The following is a 15,884-nucleotide window of genomic DNA, read 5'->3' as shown; positions in this document are numbered from 1 at the left end:
ACCCTGTGCAGGGAGTGACTACACCCCTCCCTCACATTCAGCCCACCTCGACAACCAGGCGCCTTGAGGAGGGCTTCTAGGTAGAAGCCCGCCAAAAGACAGTGAACAAAGAAGGCAACTCTTGTTTGCCACGCAAAGTAAAACACAAGAAGGAGTTTAACAAAAAGAAATGGCGAATAAACCGCACCGGAGCCAAACGAAAAAGGATTTGGTCAAGCGGTTTTAAGTTTGAGGCTAACACAATAGCCTACAATGTTACCACGGTTATATAAGATAACCGCAGTAGAAATTTAGGGTAGATACCACCAGCCATGTCTAAATGTTAAAAGAGTGAAACAATGCTCTAGGAGGTACAGCTAAAAAGAGTTAATAGTTAACCCTTCCAGCACTCCATGTAAGATGGTGTGTACTGGATGTGGGGTTAAATTTGACTAAGTAAAGTTAATGGTAACTTTACCCTTTTCTGGGGGACAGTAGTCGGTGGGAAGTCTTAATAACAACCCTGTGTCACTGCACTGAAGGTGCTGTGTGACACACAAGAAGGGTGCTACTGAAGTGGTGTACTCCAGAGCTCACAATCTTAAAAACAGGTACCAGGCACATAGCAAAATAGGTGTAAGAGTGGGGGAAAAGCTCACACTCTTACCAAGTGGAAAGAAATCACTCCAGAGATCCAGCAAAGCTGCTGAGGGACTCACTAGGTAAGGGAAATTAGTCATAGAATGAGAATTCTCCCTAACAGGGTGCCACCTCGAGCAGGGCCTCTGCCCCGACCACGACCTCTGCGTTGTCCTGTGGGATAGCCTTGGAAGGCTTGTCCTTGATTATTCCCCCAGGAGGAGCCTTGGCCTTGATTGTAGCCAGATCCTCTTTGTGAATTTTGGCCCCGAAAACGGCGAAAATTACTGTTACCTCTCTGAGCAGTAAGCTTGTTTGTGAGCTGGCCTAAAGAATTTAGAGTGTCATACTCGTCCTTTTCTGTTTTTAGTGCGTCTTCCACGGCTTTACCGAAAAGAATGTTAGGTTCCACTGGCATATTTATTAGAGTGGCTTGTGTTTGTGGCCTAAAGCCTGACTGGCGCAGCCATGCATGCCTCTTTATAACAGTTGCCTCTGCAATGACTCTTCCGGCATTGTCCGCTGCATCGAAATTTGATTTAAGGAGACAGGTAGATACGGTAGATACGGTCCTTCCATCTGCTGCCACCAGAGCTAGTTGTGATTTGAGTAGCTCCGGGGCGGATGAAAGTAATGTTATTGTCTTTTTGTCCCCCATTATTTGTTTTGTGAAGTCTCTATCCTCCTGTACCTCCTGTGTCAATTTGGGAGTGTTCGGCCGCTTTGGCTAATACTTCATTGAGGAGGGGTTGATTATCGATAGGGGAATCGACAACTGAAGTGTCTTGATTAAGAGGGGCATCTATGGAGTACATGTTAGCCTCCTGCTCTGTCTCTAGGTCCGAGTCATCCCCATAATAAGGTTCATCTGTATCCTCTTCATTAAGTTGAGGGTCAGATGCCTCCACAAAGGAGAGCTCTTCTTGGTCTTCTTGTTATATTTCAGGGTCAAATAAATCTATAACCGTACCTTGTAAGGGGACATTAGAGCGAGACCTCTTACAAAGGGGTTGAGTGGGTAAGGCAGAGGCTTGAGAGCCGGAAGGGGCTGAGGTGGGAGGAATGGAGTGGAAACGCTGAAAGTAATCTGGGGTTTTTTTCATAAAAATTGGCCATGAAGGTCATTCTTCGCATTACCCTATCAATATTTTGGGAAGACCATTCCTTTGAACTTGGGATTACAATAGACTGAGGGGAAATACCCAAGTCCTCTTCTGTGGAAGGTATAATTTTAGGTCTAGAGACCTTAGGTTTTTCTATGGCCTTGGATAATATTCCCTTCTGTGGCGTCTTCTCTCTAGGAGGGCTCTTGTCCCTATGAGGGATTTTAGATGACTTCCTATGATGTTTTTCCCCACCCTGGGGCCCAGAGGATTGTTTCAGACTTCTTGGGGCCTGCTGCTTTATCCAACGTCGAGTGTCGAATTTCGGGTGTGGGAGCCGAGGCTTTGTCCGCAGACGATCGACCTTCGGAAGGAGTTTTTCGAGCAACACCCTTGCCGTCTTTCGACGGTTGAACCTGTTGTGTGGCGATCTTGAGTGAGATTGCCCAGAGGACCGGGACTCGGTGGACCTTTCTCCGGGTGTCGAACGTTGTTGAGTGTTTGACTCCTTTGTCGAATCTCGACTGGGGCTTATGTGCTTGGTGGTGTGTGCTTTTGTAGCGCTGCTGTCGCCGGGTGTAGTCCCCACATCATGGCCGCCGGCCTGTCGTACGGGGTCAGGGGTCTGCACTTGAGTAGCTGAAGCTACTCCGTTGCCCTCGCCGTCCGAAAGTAGGGCGTCGCTGCCATCGCTAAAAGGTTCCCTCTACCTCCATGGCCTCGAGTTGCCTGGCGTAGTGGGCCAAGCGTGTCGTGGAGTGGTCCTTTAACATCTTAGGCTTGAAGAGCCTGCACGCTCGACAAGATGTTTCGACGTGGTCTCTTGGGAGACACAAATTACAAACTAAGTGTTTGTCCACCCACAGGAATTTTTGGTTACACTTAGGGCAAAATTTATTTCGTGTATTTTTCATAATTATGGGTTATGGAAATGGCAGCTGGGCGAACAAAATGTAGGAAGGGGAGAATATGCATTCTAAAGTGGCCTCCCCCCTCTCTCCCTACTGTCTGGGTCAAGGACCGTGGCAGCCTTCCAAAGCCGAATGGTCCGTCACGGTGGTCTCCGACGGGCAGTTTTCTTTCTTCACCGGCGTGGTGTTTCGACAGTCGATGAAAGGATAGAATGAAATACTATCTTAATTGTGAAAAGTTAATGGCTTATCGCCGAAAGGAACTCCGCTATACCCGTCCGTCTAGCATGGCTGAAAAAAAACTATCTGAGGGACCTCGACGCATGAGGGATCATGGGTACAGTGGACGTCACACTAGGGACAGTATTACTGGCACGCCCTGTTGACGTCCCTTTTCGAGTTTTGAAAACAACAACTGTAATACTCTGCCGCTTCCACTAGATGTCAGCCTATGCACAGCATGTGATCTAAGCAGATTCCACAAGCCTCAGAAATATATATACTTGAGTGGAGTAAGTAATTTGGTGTATTTATTTTACTGCATAGGAGGTCGGGAGCCAGCAGTGTCTAAAGTTATTTTATCCACTACCCCTTTCCCTTCCCAGGGGGTCTCAATTCAGCTGTAAATTAAGATTTGGGCAGAGAACTTCTGTAAAGGGCCTGTGGGATCAGCATCAGCTCCTGCGGATTCCAGTAGCATGTCGTGACACTCTGTACTTCACTGGCCTCCCTCTTCTTAACCAAATCTCAGAGCATAATGTCCTCACTCTCCTCTACTCCCCTACCTAGACCCTCCCCAGTTCTCAGGCCTCCCTTGCCTCCTAATCTCCTCTTTCTAGCCAAAAGCACTGCATGAGGTCTCTAGACAAGTCCTCTCTATGAAGGTCTCCTCCAAACTGGTCCTCGTCTGCTCCTCCAGAACTATCAAGGACACCATTGCCTTCCTTGCGCCAGCCTTTGCTGATTTCTGTAATCACTCATTTGCCACTGAATCCTTCCCGCTACCCCTCAAGCACTCCCTTGTGCATCCTCTCCTCAAAATGCCCTCGGACGACCCCTCCTGCCCAGCTAACTACCGCCCTATCTCCATTACCCCCTTCCTGGACAAATTCCTGGAGATGATGGTCATCTCCCAACTGATCTAACACACTGAATCGGTTGCTTGTCTCCACGACCAGCAGCCAGAGGCACAGAAACCGCTCTACTGAACACCTGCGAAGTCTAGCTCTCAAATCTCAATTCCAACTCTCCATTCGTTCTCATCCTTCTGGATCTTTCCTCTGCCTTCAACATGGTCAATCATGCCACCCTGACAAATCGGCTCTGTCATTCTTGGCTCATGGGCCTGGCAGTGGTTGAGCTCATTCTTTTCCGACAGACCTTCCCAGATTCAACTGGGCCCTTTTCTCTCTCCACCTGCGGCGCCCCTCAAGGCTCTATCCTCTCGCAGTTGCTCTTCAACATCTAATCTGCCCCTCTGGTCCACCTGATCGCCTCCTTCTGTCCTCACTTCCAGTGTTATGTAGACAACACGCAGCTCTCCTTCAAGCTTTCCTCTGCTGCCTCCTCTTCCTCCTATCTCATCCAGACTTACTGCTATTCAGGAATGGTGTGTTGCCAATGATCTCTGCCTTAATGTCGGTACGACTGAGCTCCTTCTCATTGGGACCCTAGCTGCCTCCTACCCCCTGGCCAACCTCCATCAGTCCCCCCCCCTTCAACCTTTTGTGAAGCAAAAAACCCTGGCGTTATCTTTGACTTCTCTCTCTCCTTCTCTCCTCACATTGCAGACCTTGCTAAGAAGGCCCACTATCACTTGCACCTCCTCAGAGGCCTTCTCCCTTTCCTCACCTTCCACCAGAAGCACTAGTCCTCTCTAGGCTGGACTATTGCAACAGCCTCCTTCTCAATCTTGCTTTATCCTCCCTTTGCCTCATTCAACTAATTCAGAATAGGACTGCAAGACTTATCATTGGCCTCAAGCCCAGAGACTATCTCTCCAGCCCTAAAATCTCTCCACTGGCTCCCAGTTGCTGCTAGGATAAAGTTCAAGACACACTGCATCATCCACAAGGCTTTCTGGGGGCTGGGACTCGACTACATCCAACTCTCTCTCCCTAAACACCTCCCTGCTAGAGCCCTTCTGTCTTCTAGCTCCAACTCTCTGCAGATCAGACACTTCTCTAGGCAGAGAGTGGGGGGTAGATCGCTCTCCTCCGCAGAAGCCTCCCTCTGGAATGGTCTCCCTGCCCCGCTCAAGCTTGAGTCGGATCTCCTTAAGTTCCATAAGCTCCTCAAGACGCTTCTTTTCTCTTCTTCCTTCCATCTACCCCTCCCCTGCCAACACCCCCAGTCTGCTGCGGTTCCCTCTGAGTTCTGCAGGGCATCAGCCCCCACCTCCCCCCGCCTAGTCCACCCCCTGCCTCACACTTAGCATGTGGACCCTCACCCCCTGAAACCCCATTCAATCCCTAGCAATTGCTCTCCTGGCCTACCCTTAGCACTTGGGTAGCCTATGGGCACCTCTTCCCTCCCTGCTCCCCCCCACTTTCATTTGCACTCTCTCCTCTTTACCTTACATTTCCTTCTCACCCTAGCACTTCGCATTTCGCGTAGACCGGCTCTCCCCCGCCACCCCTCGGCACTCTACCTTGCACTTATTACTGCACTTGCACGATCCAAATGTCACAAGGCCTAGAAGGACCGTTATTGTTATCTTTCTCCCTCGTTCCCCCCCCCCTTTTTTTGGCTTGTGGTGCCTTGGTACCTTACAAATATCCAATAAATAAATAAAAAATAAATATCAGATGGAGTGTTCATTTTTATGGGCATTGTCGCTTGTGGCTTAATGTAAAAAGATGATTAAGTTCTGGATAAATGACATGCTTGCACACTTGAGGGTGTGTAAAATAAAGTTAAAAAATCCCCCCTGAAATGCTTGATGGGTTGGTCCTACGACAACTAGCCCCTTTTGTTTTAATTTGGTTTTGTTTTTTATTGTTTTGAACCAATCTGTCTGATGGCTGGCTAAAATGGCCATGTTTTTTGCTTGCTGCTAATGTGGGAGTCTGTGCTGTGGCACAGCGGATGGATTCAGAGATACCTTATTGTAGATCATGCATATATGAGGTTTGTTTGATTCATTTCTGAGTTTAGTGGAGAGATATAACTTTCTCCTTCTATCCCTGTTAGACAGGCGGTGCAACACCACTCCCTGGGGTCATTTTGGTTCCCAGGGTGAGCTTAGTATGCTTACATCCCCCGTGTGTGTTGCAATATAGGTCTTTGGTGACAAAGAAGTTAATTCTGTGTTGAACATGTTCCCTGTTTGCGTTTGTTAAAGGGGAAAGAAACCAACAATGGAACACTTGAGCTTGCATGGCCAATGGGGAATTAATTTGCATGTTGCAAAATGTAAGAATTTACAGCAACCAATTAGGAATGGAGAAGCAAGATAACCTGATTATTAATAAATTTTTCAGGGGAGGTCAATAGTGGTCACGAGGGGTAGGTTTGGACTGTAGGGATAGATATTATATATAAATGTGTAGGGGACAGCAACCACTGTCCAAACATATACATTAATCTAGAAACACAGTCAACGAAATGATGCCACTCACTCCTATCTAAATGTCGGTTTAATGAGAACACGTTGAAAGATGTTTGTATTATTCCTCGCCGAGACTGCATGTAATAAACTTTTGTTTTTCTTGCTACATTTGCACTTTAATTGCTCCTGGGATTGATTTTTTGGGCCTACCTTGCACTCCTTTTTTCCACACACTTTCACACACACACGGATTGGACTGGGTGGGAGAGGCATCCAGTCAGAACTCCATCCAACTTGTACAAAGGACCTTTTGTGAGCTCTGGAAGCAAACCGAAAAGACAAAAAATGTGTTTCTTCACAGGGAAACACACAAAGAACTTTGAGAAATAATTTTACGGTGGTCATGAGACCTTACCTGGTTCATAGTGGGCCCTTTTGTAAAGTCTCTACCCTAGTAGACGCACCAACTACTGGGAACAGCACATACAAATTCTGTTGCAGCTTTAAGGGAGAACTGAAGAGTTTTCCCGGTCAGCAACAAGTCCAGAATCCAAAAAGCAATCTGACCAGAAAAAAAGATGGGTGCTACGAAAGTTAGTTAAAAGGAGACAATGTATTTTGACCAACACAGTTTTATACCACAGAGATGGTTAACAATAAGGAAACCACAACGGTCCCACCGAAAATCTCCCCAGATCTATTAGTCATCATAGTTCCCCGGCTCTACAGTACTGCAGCAGTGGTGTTTGCTTGATTTAATACCTATATAGTGGGTGAACACAAAACACAACGTGGTGTCCATACCTTTTGGCTCCTGGGCACTCTCGGTTGTCATGAGGTTGGCATCCTCCTCACGCCTGTATGAGGTTAGGCAGGCAGGGTTGAAGGTCCAAGACTGGCCATCCACCGACACTCTCATGTCGCCATCACCAAACACCTTGATGACCTTCCCAATATGTCCGAGGGCCTGCGGAGCAAGGGGAAACCAGAGAGTTCATCAATTTCATCAGTATAAAGCAGACTTAAAAATCCTAACTTGCTACCTTAGGGGGCAGTGTCTAGGGCACTTGCAGTGCTCACCTTGAGCTACACCATAACAACCTTGTGAAACATGGAATCACAGTAGAAGAGGTACTGCACAGTTACTGTGAGAGATACTGCTATGGAATAATTGTAGATTAGGAACAAAGACTGAGCAGAAATGAGGAGATTATGTTGTAGCACGAACGTTCATAAATCTGGGGTCAATATCGATTTATATAGCCGACTATCCTTTGGGGTAGTGGGGCCCTTTAAATGAGAACTTTATAATTTTTGTATGGACATTTTTCGGCTCCATGTGTTAATATCTCCGCAAAAATATCACGATACAAAAATATCGCCATATTTTTGCAGCAATATTGACCCATGGACCCTGCGGGGGACACCCCCGCAACCCCTACATTATACAACCCCTGCTCCCACAAATTATCCCCCCCAAAAATATCGCCTATGGCGAGCCAAACGGCCATATGTACGATATTTTTGGTGGTGATATTTTGTAGGGATACCCATTTTTTTGTGATTAGAATCTTTCTGAGATGATCAGCAATAGCTTTGGAGAGAAGAATCTCTCTTCACCGAAGCAACTGTGAGGCATCCCCCTTAGGAGTCCCCACTTTCCCTTTTGTCTTTAACATTTATATGGCATGGCCATCTCTACCTGAATGGGTCCATTGGGTTGAGCTGCCACTCGATTACATTATCTAGATCTAGGTCAAAGGAGATGGTGACCCTGCCCAGTTCAAAGTCCTCTAAACCTGCCTTAATATGATTTAACAACGGATTAAGGATAGAGGGCTCCAGCTGAATGCCAGGAAAATAAAAGGTCATAAACTCCCCCGTCTAACACATCACCACCTTCCTAACCCCAGATGTTGCAATTAAAGACATTCACAAATTCAGGGTTTTGGTGGAACTCAGCTCAGTGCAAATGAGGAACATTTTTAAGTGATTGTATTTTCAGCTGTCCCGCCTTAGGCGCATCCTGCCCTTTGACCCCTGAAAGTCAGAGGTTGAAATGTGTGTGCCCCCACCAACTCATGGTTGATTGAAATGCCATTTATTGTGGTCTTCCTTGCAATCTGTTGCATCAACTTCAACTGACTCAGAAGGATCTATGTTATTTTCCCATAGGCCACTTTTGTCAAAGTCCTGGCCACTTTGTCAAAGTCCTGCTCCCCGCACCCAGCTTTAGCCCTGCGGGAATCAATATTTTCTAAACTACTTCAGAGCCTACTTCTCCTCGTTACCTGCCTTCAATGCAGAGGACAACCCCCGGTTACACCCCAGGCCTGCTCCCTTCCATTCGGCTACTCCACCCCTTCACCCTAACTTCCTTCTATCCCGCCTACCGAACCTTTAAGCTTTTTCTTCACCCTCGACTGCCCCCTTTTCCCCTCCATTCTCTAGTGCTGTCTCTGCCACCACGTCGAGCATGCACAATTGGCGCATGCTTTATTTCAGGACAGGCCAGGCCACCGTTCTGGAAAGTTGGTATGTCGAGACATTTAATTCAGCAATAGTGGGGCATATGGGTTCAGAATCTGATGAGGGCCCGGACGAGGGACTATATTTCAGGGCAAAAATAGGCCCTCCAATGGTTACCCACAGATGCCAGAGTCAAGTTTAAAATTGGTTGTCTTAGGAGACCACCAGGGATGCAGGAGGAATAGACTAATCCAATGTCTCCCTAGATGAAAAGCAAAGAAACTGAGGAAAAAGTGCATTAACTGTGGAGCGAATGCAGTGAAAAGTCAGGAAAGGCAATCGGAAAAGGTACCAAAGCAGCTCCCCAAGTTTGGAGCAGATCAGTGCAAAAGCCCAGGAGATATCGACAAGTGTGCCGTGGCCTGCAGTGCCTCCAGCAGAGCAGAGCCACACAGGGCCTCCTGCAGCCCGGCGGTCAACGAAGGTGACAACCACAGGTGCCCATGACCCCGCAGAGTGGGCGATTAGGTTTGCCGGAGGCACCCGGGCGGCACCCTGCGTCAACAAAAAAGGGGCTGAAGCATTGACCACTCAGCCTGGTGAACCGGGAACAGCCCTGGTCGTACGGTTCTCGGGGGTTCCCGCCGGCCCAGGCCAGTTTTGACTTCAACGGCAAGGTCAGTGACAATGCCCGCCCTCCTGAGCACATTTTGGCACGGGTAGTATAGCTCAGCGGCAACATGCTTGTGTTGGAAGCAAGACAACACAGGTTTGAATCACGGGTCCGCGCTTAGAAACCTCTTTGGTATTAAGCGCGTTATAAAAAAACAATTATATATTATACCACAGGGGAAAGGGCCAGCAGAATAAGTGACTACACGGGAGAACCATCCATGGCATTTCCTGCAGCCTGCATATCCGGAGAGCCATAGTGGAAGGCCTTCACTGACCTACGCACCCTCCAGAAGCCATGAGAACGGTCCATCTCCCCCATAATCTGGGCGAAGCCAGTACCCTAATTAGCCAAGCACGTCAGACAGCGTGTGGCCCAGCAAGCAGCTGGACATAGCTGAAGGTCCGCTGGTCACACAGAGGGCCCAGCACGTGGCCCTACATAGTGCAGGGCGCAGAGTGTGATTGGACATTACAGGATCCGTTGGTCCCTGGCCCCTCAGCCCCACAACCATTATCAGGGGCAAATTAGGGGCCCTCGACCAACAGGGGGAAGGCCACATAACCGTGACCACAGGAAGGCTTGTGCTGAGTCGGAACCATTGGCACAGCCTCATTGGCTCGCAGGAATACGAAGAACGACCAGCAGGAGCACGCACAGGCCTGCATCTCCTTGGCTGAACAGCAAACAGTCACCACCGACAAACACAAAAAACATGCTGGTGCATTTGCGCAAGCAGAAGTGTGACACCCAACAGTGGAGGCTAACACTGGCAGCGCACAGAACCCTGCCACCCCCCGACCGGAACGTGAGCCACCAGAGGCCCAAGACAGACAGCCTTAGCTATCACACACTGGACCCCACATGGCCAAACTAATTGACTGATTAAGTGCAACCATGCATGGGAGGGGAAAGACATAGGGAGGACAATACAAACTATCTTACTAGGCATGGTACATTCAGATCATGCAGGAGAACAACAGGAAGTGGGTGGGGGTGAGCAATAGGGACCAACTGCACCCAGTCCTGTCAGAACATGGGTTTTGTGCAGAGAGATACCACTCTCATGGGTCGTAACCGAAGTGCAGGAGTGCTGCGGCAAGTGCAAGGCCCAGGGGAAAGTGCAGGAGACTGGTGAGGAAATCTTGGGACCTGTGAGGCTCTGAGGGTACACCAGGCAGCAAAACTGAGCAGAAGTAGAGGAAAGAGCGAGAGAGCAGAAAGAGGCGGTTAGTAGGGGAGAGGGGGAGAGAAGGGGGAGGCAAACAGAAAAGTCTTGAGGAGTTTCTGGAACTTAAGGATATCCGGCTCAAGACAGAGAGGCGCAGGGAGGCTGTTCCGGAGGGAAGCGCCTGCAGTGGATAAAGATCTCCCCGCCCCCGCCTCCCCCAAGTCTCTGCTTAGAGAAGCGGCTCACCCGCAGAGAGTTGGAGGAAGACTAGCGGAGGGCTCTGGAAGGACAGTATTTAGCAAGAGACACAGCCGATACCAAAATGGCTCAAACAGATGACACCCTAACTCTAACGGGTGATCACAAAGAAGGCTCCACGAAGGCAGACGTATGCATGCTTTTAGACCATTCTTAATGAACCGATCTCCTCTAACTGGGGCAATCTCCGACCTGAAAGGGAGGGTCGACAAGGTCAAATAAAAGCTAGCATTGATTGAAAATAACCAACTGTCAGCGGACCTGACTGAAATAAGAACAGAAGGCTGCATGCAGGATTTAGAACAGGAGAGAAACGTCGCCCTGATGATTGAGGACCAAGAGAATCTGGAATGACTGCTCAATATCAGAATCATGGGCATAAAGGAACCGCAGGCTGAATCCGTTGGTGCCCTTGAGCAACGAGTGAAGTCGCTCATCAATGGACTCTTTGATGGCCCACGCAACCCAGAGATCACTGTGCAGTGGGTCCACCCAACGGCCCTAGGTCGGTCCTAGCGAAGCGCCATTATTTCAAAAGGGAAATGGACATACCCCAAAGAGTCAGAATGACAGGGGACATAACCTTTGAAGGTTCACAAATCCTAGACCTGTCATGACTGATGCTGAATAGGAGACGGGAATGTCGCCAACTGACCCAGTGGCTCCGGGAAAGAGACATATGCTACCGGTGGAGATTCCCGTTCGCACTGGTCTTCGAGCATCAAGGAAAGGAGTACAGGGTAACCATGCAAGAAGAACCAGAGGGGATCCTGAAACAGCTAAAGGCAGAGAGCATCTGTTCAGAAACTATAGACACAGCAAAGAAAACTGGCAATGACCACAGGGCCATGGCCCGAAAAAGAGGCTGATCAGCAGGCTTGAGAAAGTACTGTAAATTTAACACCACATGCCTGATTCTGCCTCCAATCGAAGCTAAAGAACTCTCATGTGGAAGTCGACCCAGGATTTAGGGCCTTATAAATGAAGGTCCAAGTATCGCCAGATGTTGAACTGGCAGTGAAATAGGAATGGGAAATAGGAATGGGATAAGGGAGTGATCCAGGACTGCCATGTAAACATCTATGGTTGATGAACAGCATACTTCCTCTAAATGGGGCAAAAGCACAGATACTAGTATTAGAAGCCCAGGCATTTAAACCACACCCACCCACACACACACACACACACACACACACACACACCCCACCCAACCCCTCCACATCTTAGATTTCCAGTCACCATGGGATGCGCGGGCCGACCTCGCAAGCTACCAAAATCTTAGGGTACGATTTGATCCTGATGTCTCGATATAAAACAAATTGTAGAGTTCACAAATCCTGCAACTACCAGAGATGGGCTAAGAACATTGTACCCTCTAAGGAGACAGCATCAAGACTCATCACACTTTGTGCATCAGTGGCTTACTCCAACCTACTCCTTGTACTTTGGTTTTGCAGTGTATGCAGTAGCTTGTTTACTAGAGTCAACACTTTGCAGCTTGCACCTCCGTCAGGCCACAGCCCAAGTTACCCCCCCCCACCCCCGATTAGTGCAGCTGTGGGACTCAGTTGAAGGTCTGCTCACTCGTGCACAGAGATATAGGCGTAACCTCCCAAAGAAAGCACCAGCTCTGCCTCAGTGTGTCAAATGCCAGCATATGTGCTTAAACTGCAAGGCTTGGGTGCACCAGAGATATGGGGCATTCCATAGCGATGGCAGAAGTTGGCCTACGGAATGCGCTGCAGAATGGACACCATGGCAAGTTCAGCAAGTTATTAAAGGCAGAGCATTTCAATAGGCATATATCGCAGTCTACCGACTTAACATTAAACTTACACAGCGCATCCGTTTTCCTCAGTAAAGTGGCCATCCAAGACACATCTTAAGGCAGTGTCTTTAAAAAAAATAAAATCAACAATAACTCAACCACTATTTCAGCAGTCCATCTCTCTCTCCCTCCCTCGGTCTGTCCCCAAAAATCTCAAACTCCCCATGGTGAATACCTGGCTAGTCTGCAAACACCAGGCTTTTCAGGTGAACATCAAAACACTATTTTTAAGGCAATATCTTACAAGTAAAACTGCATTTATTATCCTGCTACGGTAAATGCAGCTGTATTTCTCACAGAAAGTTCTACTGTCCATCATACAAAGGCTGCCTACAGACATGGCGACCATTACATTATAGTGGGCCATTAAGCGCTCTGGTCCAGTGGAATCCATTACCCGTTAATTTCCTTATTAAGTACACCATGTAATCCAAACTTGAATACACTGCCTCTGGCAGCACTCCTATAATGTTGCATGACCAACTCGACATATTTATTTCTATAATCGACTGTCTAGAATTGACGGTTCCCTACACACGGATCATTAAATATGTAAGTGCTGTGAACCACTAACCACATCCACCTCCAAGCTGAAGGACTGTTCTACCAAAGGCCGACTATACATCAGATTATACACGTTTTGTTTTGTATTCAGTGTCCTAAAGGCGATGACCGCTTACACAAACACCATGTATTTAAACATGATTCACGGTTTGCTTATACAGCTCAAGGAACCCGAATGCCAAAAAGGTGAAAGGCTCACTTCTTATTTATACCCATGTATGTGGATATCTTATATACTGGCTGGCCTCTTACACACAAGAATAACTGAACGGTGTATATAATGTGCAATTTGACCACCCATTTTAACTAAAACTTTATTTTGTGAAAGAGCCACTTTACATTTTGAAAGAAAACGTCTATTGTGATGGGCATTCTGCCAACATCTTGGTAATCATATCAGTTATAGATATACTGGAAAACTTATTAAAAAAAGTAAAAAAAGAAATCACAAGCAAGACATAGCCTGTGGGGATGGTAAAACAAGCAGTATTTCGGATTAACGCTTGATTTACTGTCCCGTACAATTATGGATTTGATCACCCATATATGAAAGAACGCCAGGTAGTTGATGTACTACCTCCCCTTACAATGGCAGTATTACCGTATTTGGAAATTCCGCCTTGCTCCAAAAGAGCCCCATGGGCCTCGAAAAAAGGCAATAAGAGTATCTCTAAACCATATGAAAATGATGCGCTAATGGTAATTCAGTTTGGCGGTATTAGCACTGATACTGCCAAACCCGTAATGAAGTCCATAGTGAGACATAACATGATTGTGGCAAACTTAAAAGTGCCTGGCGCATATCGTCCGATATACTCTATAGAAAGAACTCCGACTGCATTGGCCTTGACTCTGTGTAACAAAATGTATTGTATTCCCAGGCAAAATGGGTCTCCCTCAAATAAACTAAAAGAATCAGTGAAACATTGTGCATGCAGTATTCAAACAGCCGGGGCCCCCTGTGGAATGTATATATGTATTTTCCGATAGCAAGAGAAGTGCGTGGGTTAAGCATTCAACTTCCATATGTGCACACACATGGTCACGATTTCAACAGGAGAAACTCAGCCCCCTGCTGCTCAATACAAAAGGGGTGGCGTAAAAGTGCGTCCATTAACAACGCTCATGATGAAATAATTCAAGTGCTAAAAGAGGTGTGTGCGTGCGTGCGTGCGTGCGTGCTCGCTCTCTCTATGCCTGGGTAAAACCCATGGGCAGGCCTTGGATACACATTTGATTTATAGAAATCAAAATCAGCGCCATTAACAGGTGAGAAAAATCATGTGCTACAGATCAGATGGGAGCGCAAAACTACCCACCCCAGAATGTAAGAATAAAAACAGGACTGGATGGTTGAGAGCCAGGAGCGTAATCCTTCTGGGGTCCAGGTCTGCGAGGCGAAGGAGTCCTAGGATACTGGGAGTCTGATCAGAGCACCCAGCCTCACCTCGTCTTAAGGGGTGGTAACGAATGAGGCCACAATAGATTTCAAACTCCCAAACAAAGGGGTATTCTGGAATCCTCGTTGTCTGCGGATGCTGGGGGTCAGGTAAATCAGAGATGTGGCCATGTGGCTACAACGTTAAAATGTACTCATTACATTTAAAGGGATGGAGTGCCAAAAAGGTTCATTGTTACGGTAAGTATTTTCAGTGCCGAACATGTATCACAATGGCGTGCACTTCACACAACTCCACTACCCTGCAGTTCACTATTACGTGTTTGTCCCTGGTGTCGGTCGTCTTCTTGCTGGCAGGTTTTATCCATCGGCAGTGATTTTTGGATACCAAGGCTTGAGCCTCATTACTCCATCTTCTCGGGCATCTTCTCGGGTTGAGTATGTAAGTCGTAGTCGTGGGTTAGGATTCTTCTTGGTCTGTGTAGACTTGTCACAGTAGGGCTGGTTTTCACGGGGTCTTTGTCGTAATGGTTTTTGTCCCAGAGGGAGGGAGACCTATGCTTTTCAGCTTCAAAGATTCCAAATAGCTGAGAATAATGCCACATCAGAAGTCTCCTCACTAACTGTGAAATGATATGTAGATAGCACCGTATCTAGTCTGTCTAACTATTGGGTAGAGACAGAGCATCAAACAATAGCGGGGTTAGCCAATACAAGTCGCTTCTACATCATGCCGCTCCGACATGCTACAGATTGCCACATCCTCTCATTACTAAGCACAGTGTGTGACGTCAACCCTATGCCTTGTCCTAAACGAGCAGTAGGGGCTGCTGCTTTAAGCGACCGACTTTTAAGCTTCAGCGCTTTTCTTCACTTCTAGTCTATGGAAGTTGCTACAGCTGAGGATAACCAGAATGTGATTCCAGCAGGGAGTAGAGGATTTAAGCTCGATTCATCAGAATAGATTCCAGATGCGATGTCGATTTAGGTTTTGAACTTTAACCTATGTTTGTTTAACTTGCCATTTTATTATGCGTCGCTATATGTTTTCTTTTAGTTTCGTTTTGTTTAGTGGATGGGCGAAGCTTCACATGGCGTCCCAAGAAGCTGGAGTATGCGAGTGTCTGGTTGACTCCCGAAGTGTCAGTGTTAATCTGATTACCTATTACTCCTAGGCTTGTGTTGTATTCAGTGGTCACATATGGAATGGAATGCACGCGCATGTTGGAATGTATTGGTGTGACTTGAGTGACATGCGTGTGTTTGGGAGTTGGCAGTTGGTGAATGCCTGCCGGGTGGGAGAAGCTGGTGTCTTATCTCCTATGATACTATCTTCTACG

General features: G+C 47.4%; 1 protein-coding gene across 4 annotated transcripts in view; it reads right to left on the bottom strand.

Moving 5' to 3' along the window:
* MIB2 (MIB E3 ubiquitin protein ligase 2) overlaps nucleotides 1-15,884 on the bottom strand; it is a 725,636-nt gene that overhangs the window by 440,607 nt on the left and 269,145 nt on the right. For all 4 annotated transcript variants that reach the window (XM_069610141.1, XM_069610142.1, XM_069610144.1 and 1 more), the window contains one exon: nucleotides 6,987-7,149. In XM_069610141.1, coding sequence (XP_069466242.1) covers nucleotides 6,987-7,149 — 163 coding nt within the window. The remainder of the gene's footprint in view (nucleotides 1-6,986; nucleotides 7,150-15,884) is intronic.

The sequence above is a fragment of the Ambystoma mexicanum genome, chromosome 8 (assembly GCF_040938575.1).
Source record: "Ambystoma mexicanum isolate Mex_15411 chromosome 8, UKY_AmexF1_1, whole genome shotgun sequence".
Taxonomy (NCBI): Eukaryota; Metazoa; Chordata; class Amphibia; order Caudata; family Ambystomatidae; genus Ambystoma; species Ambystoma mexicanum.
Note: the sequence above shows the minus strand (reverse complement) of the source record. Positions and strands in the feature narration are given on the sequence as shown.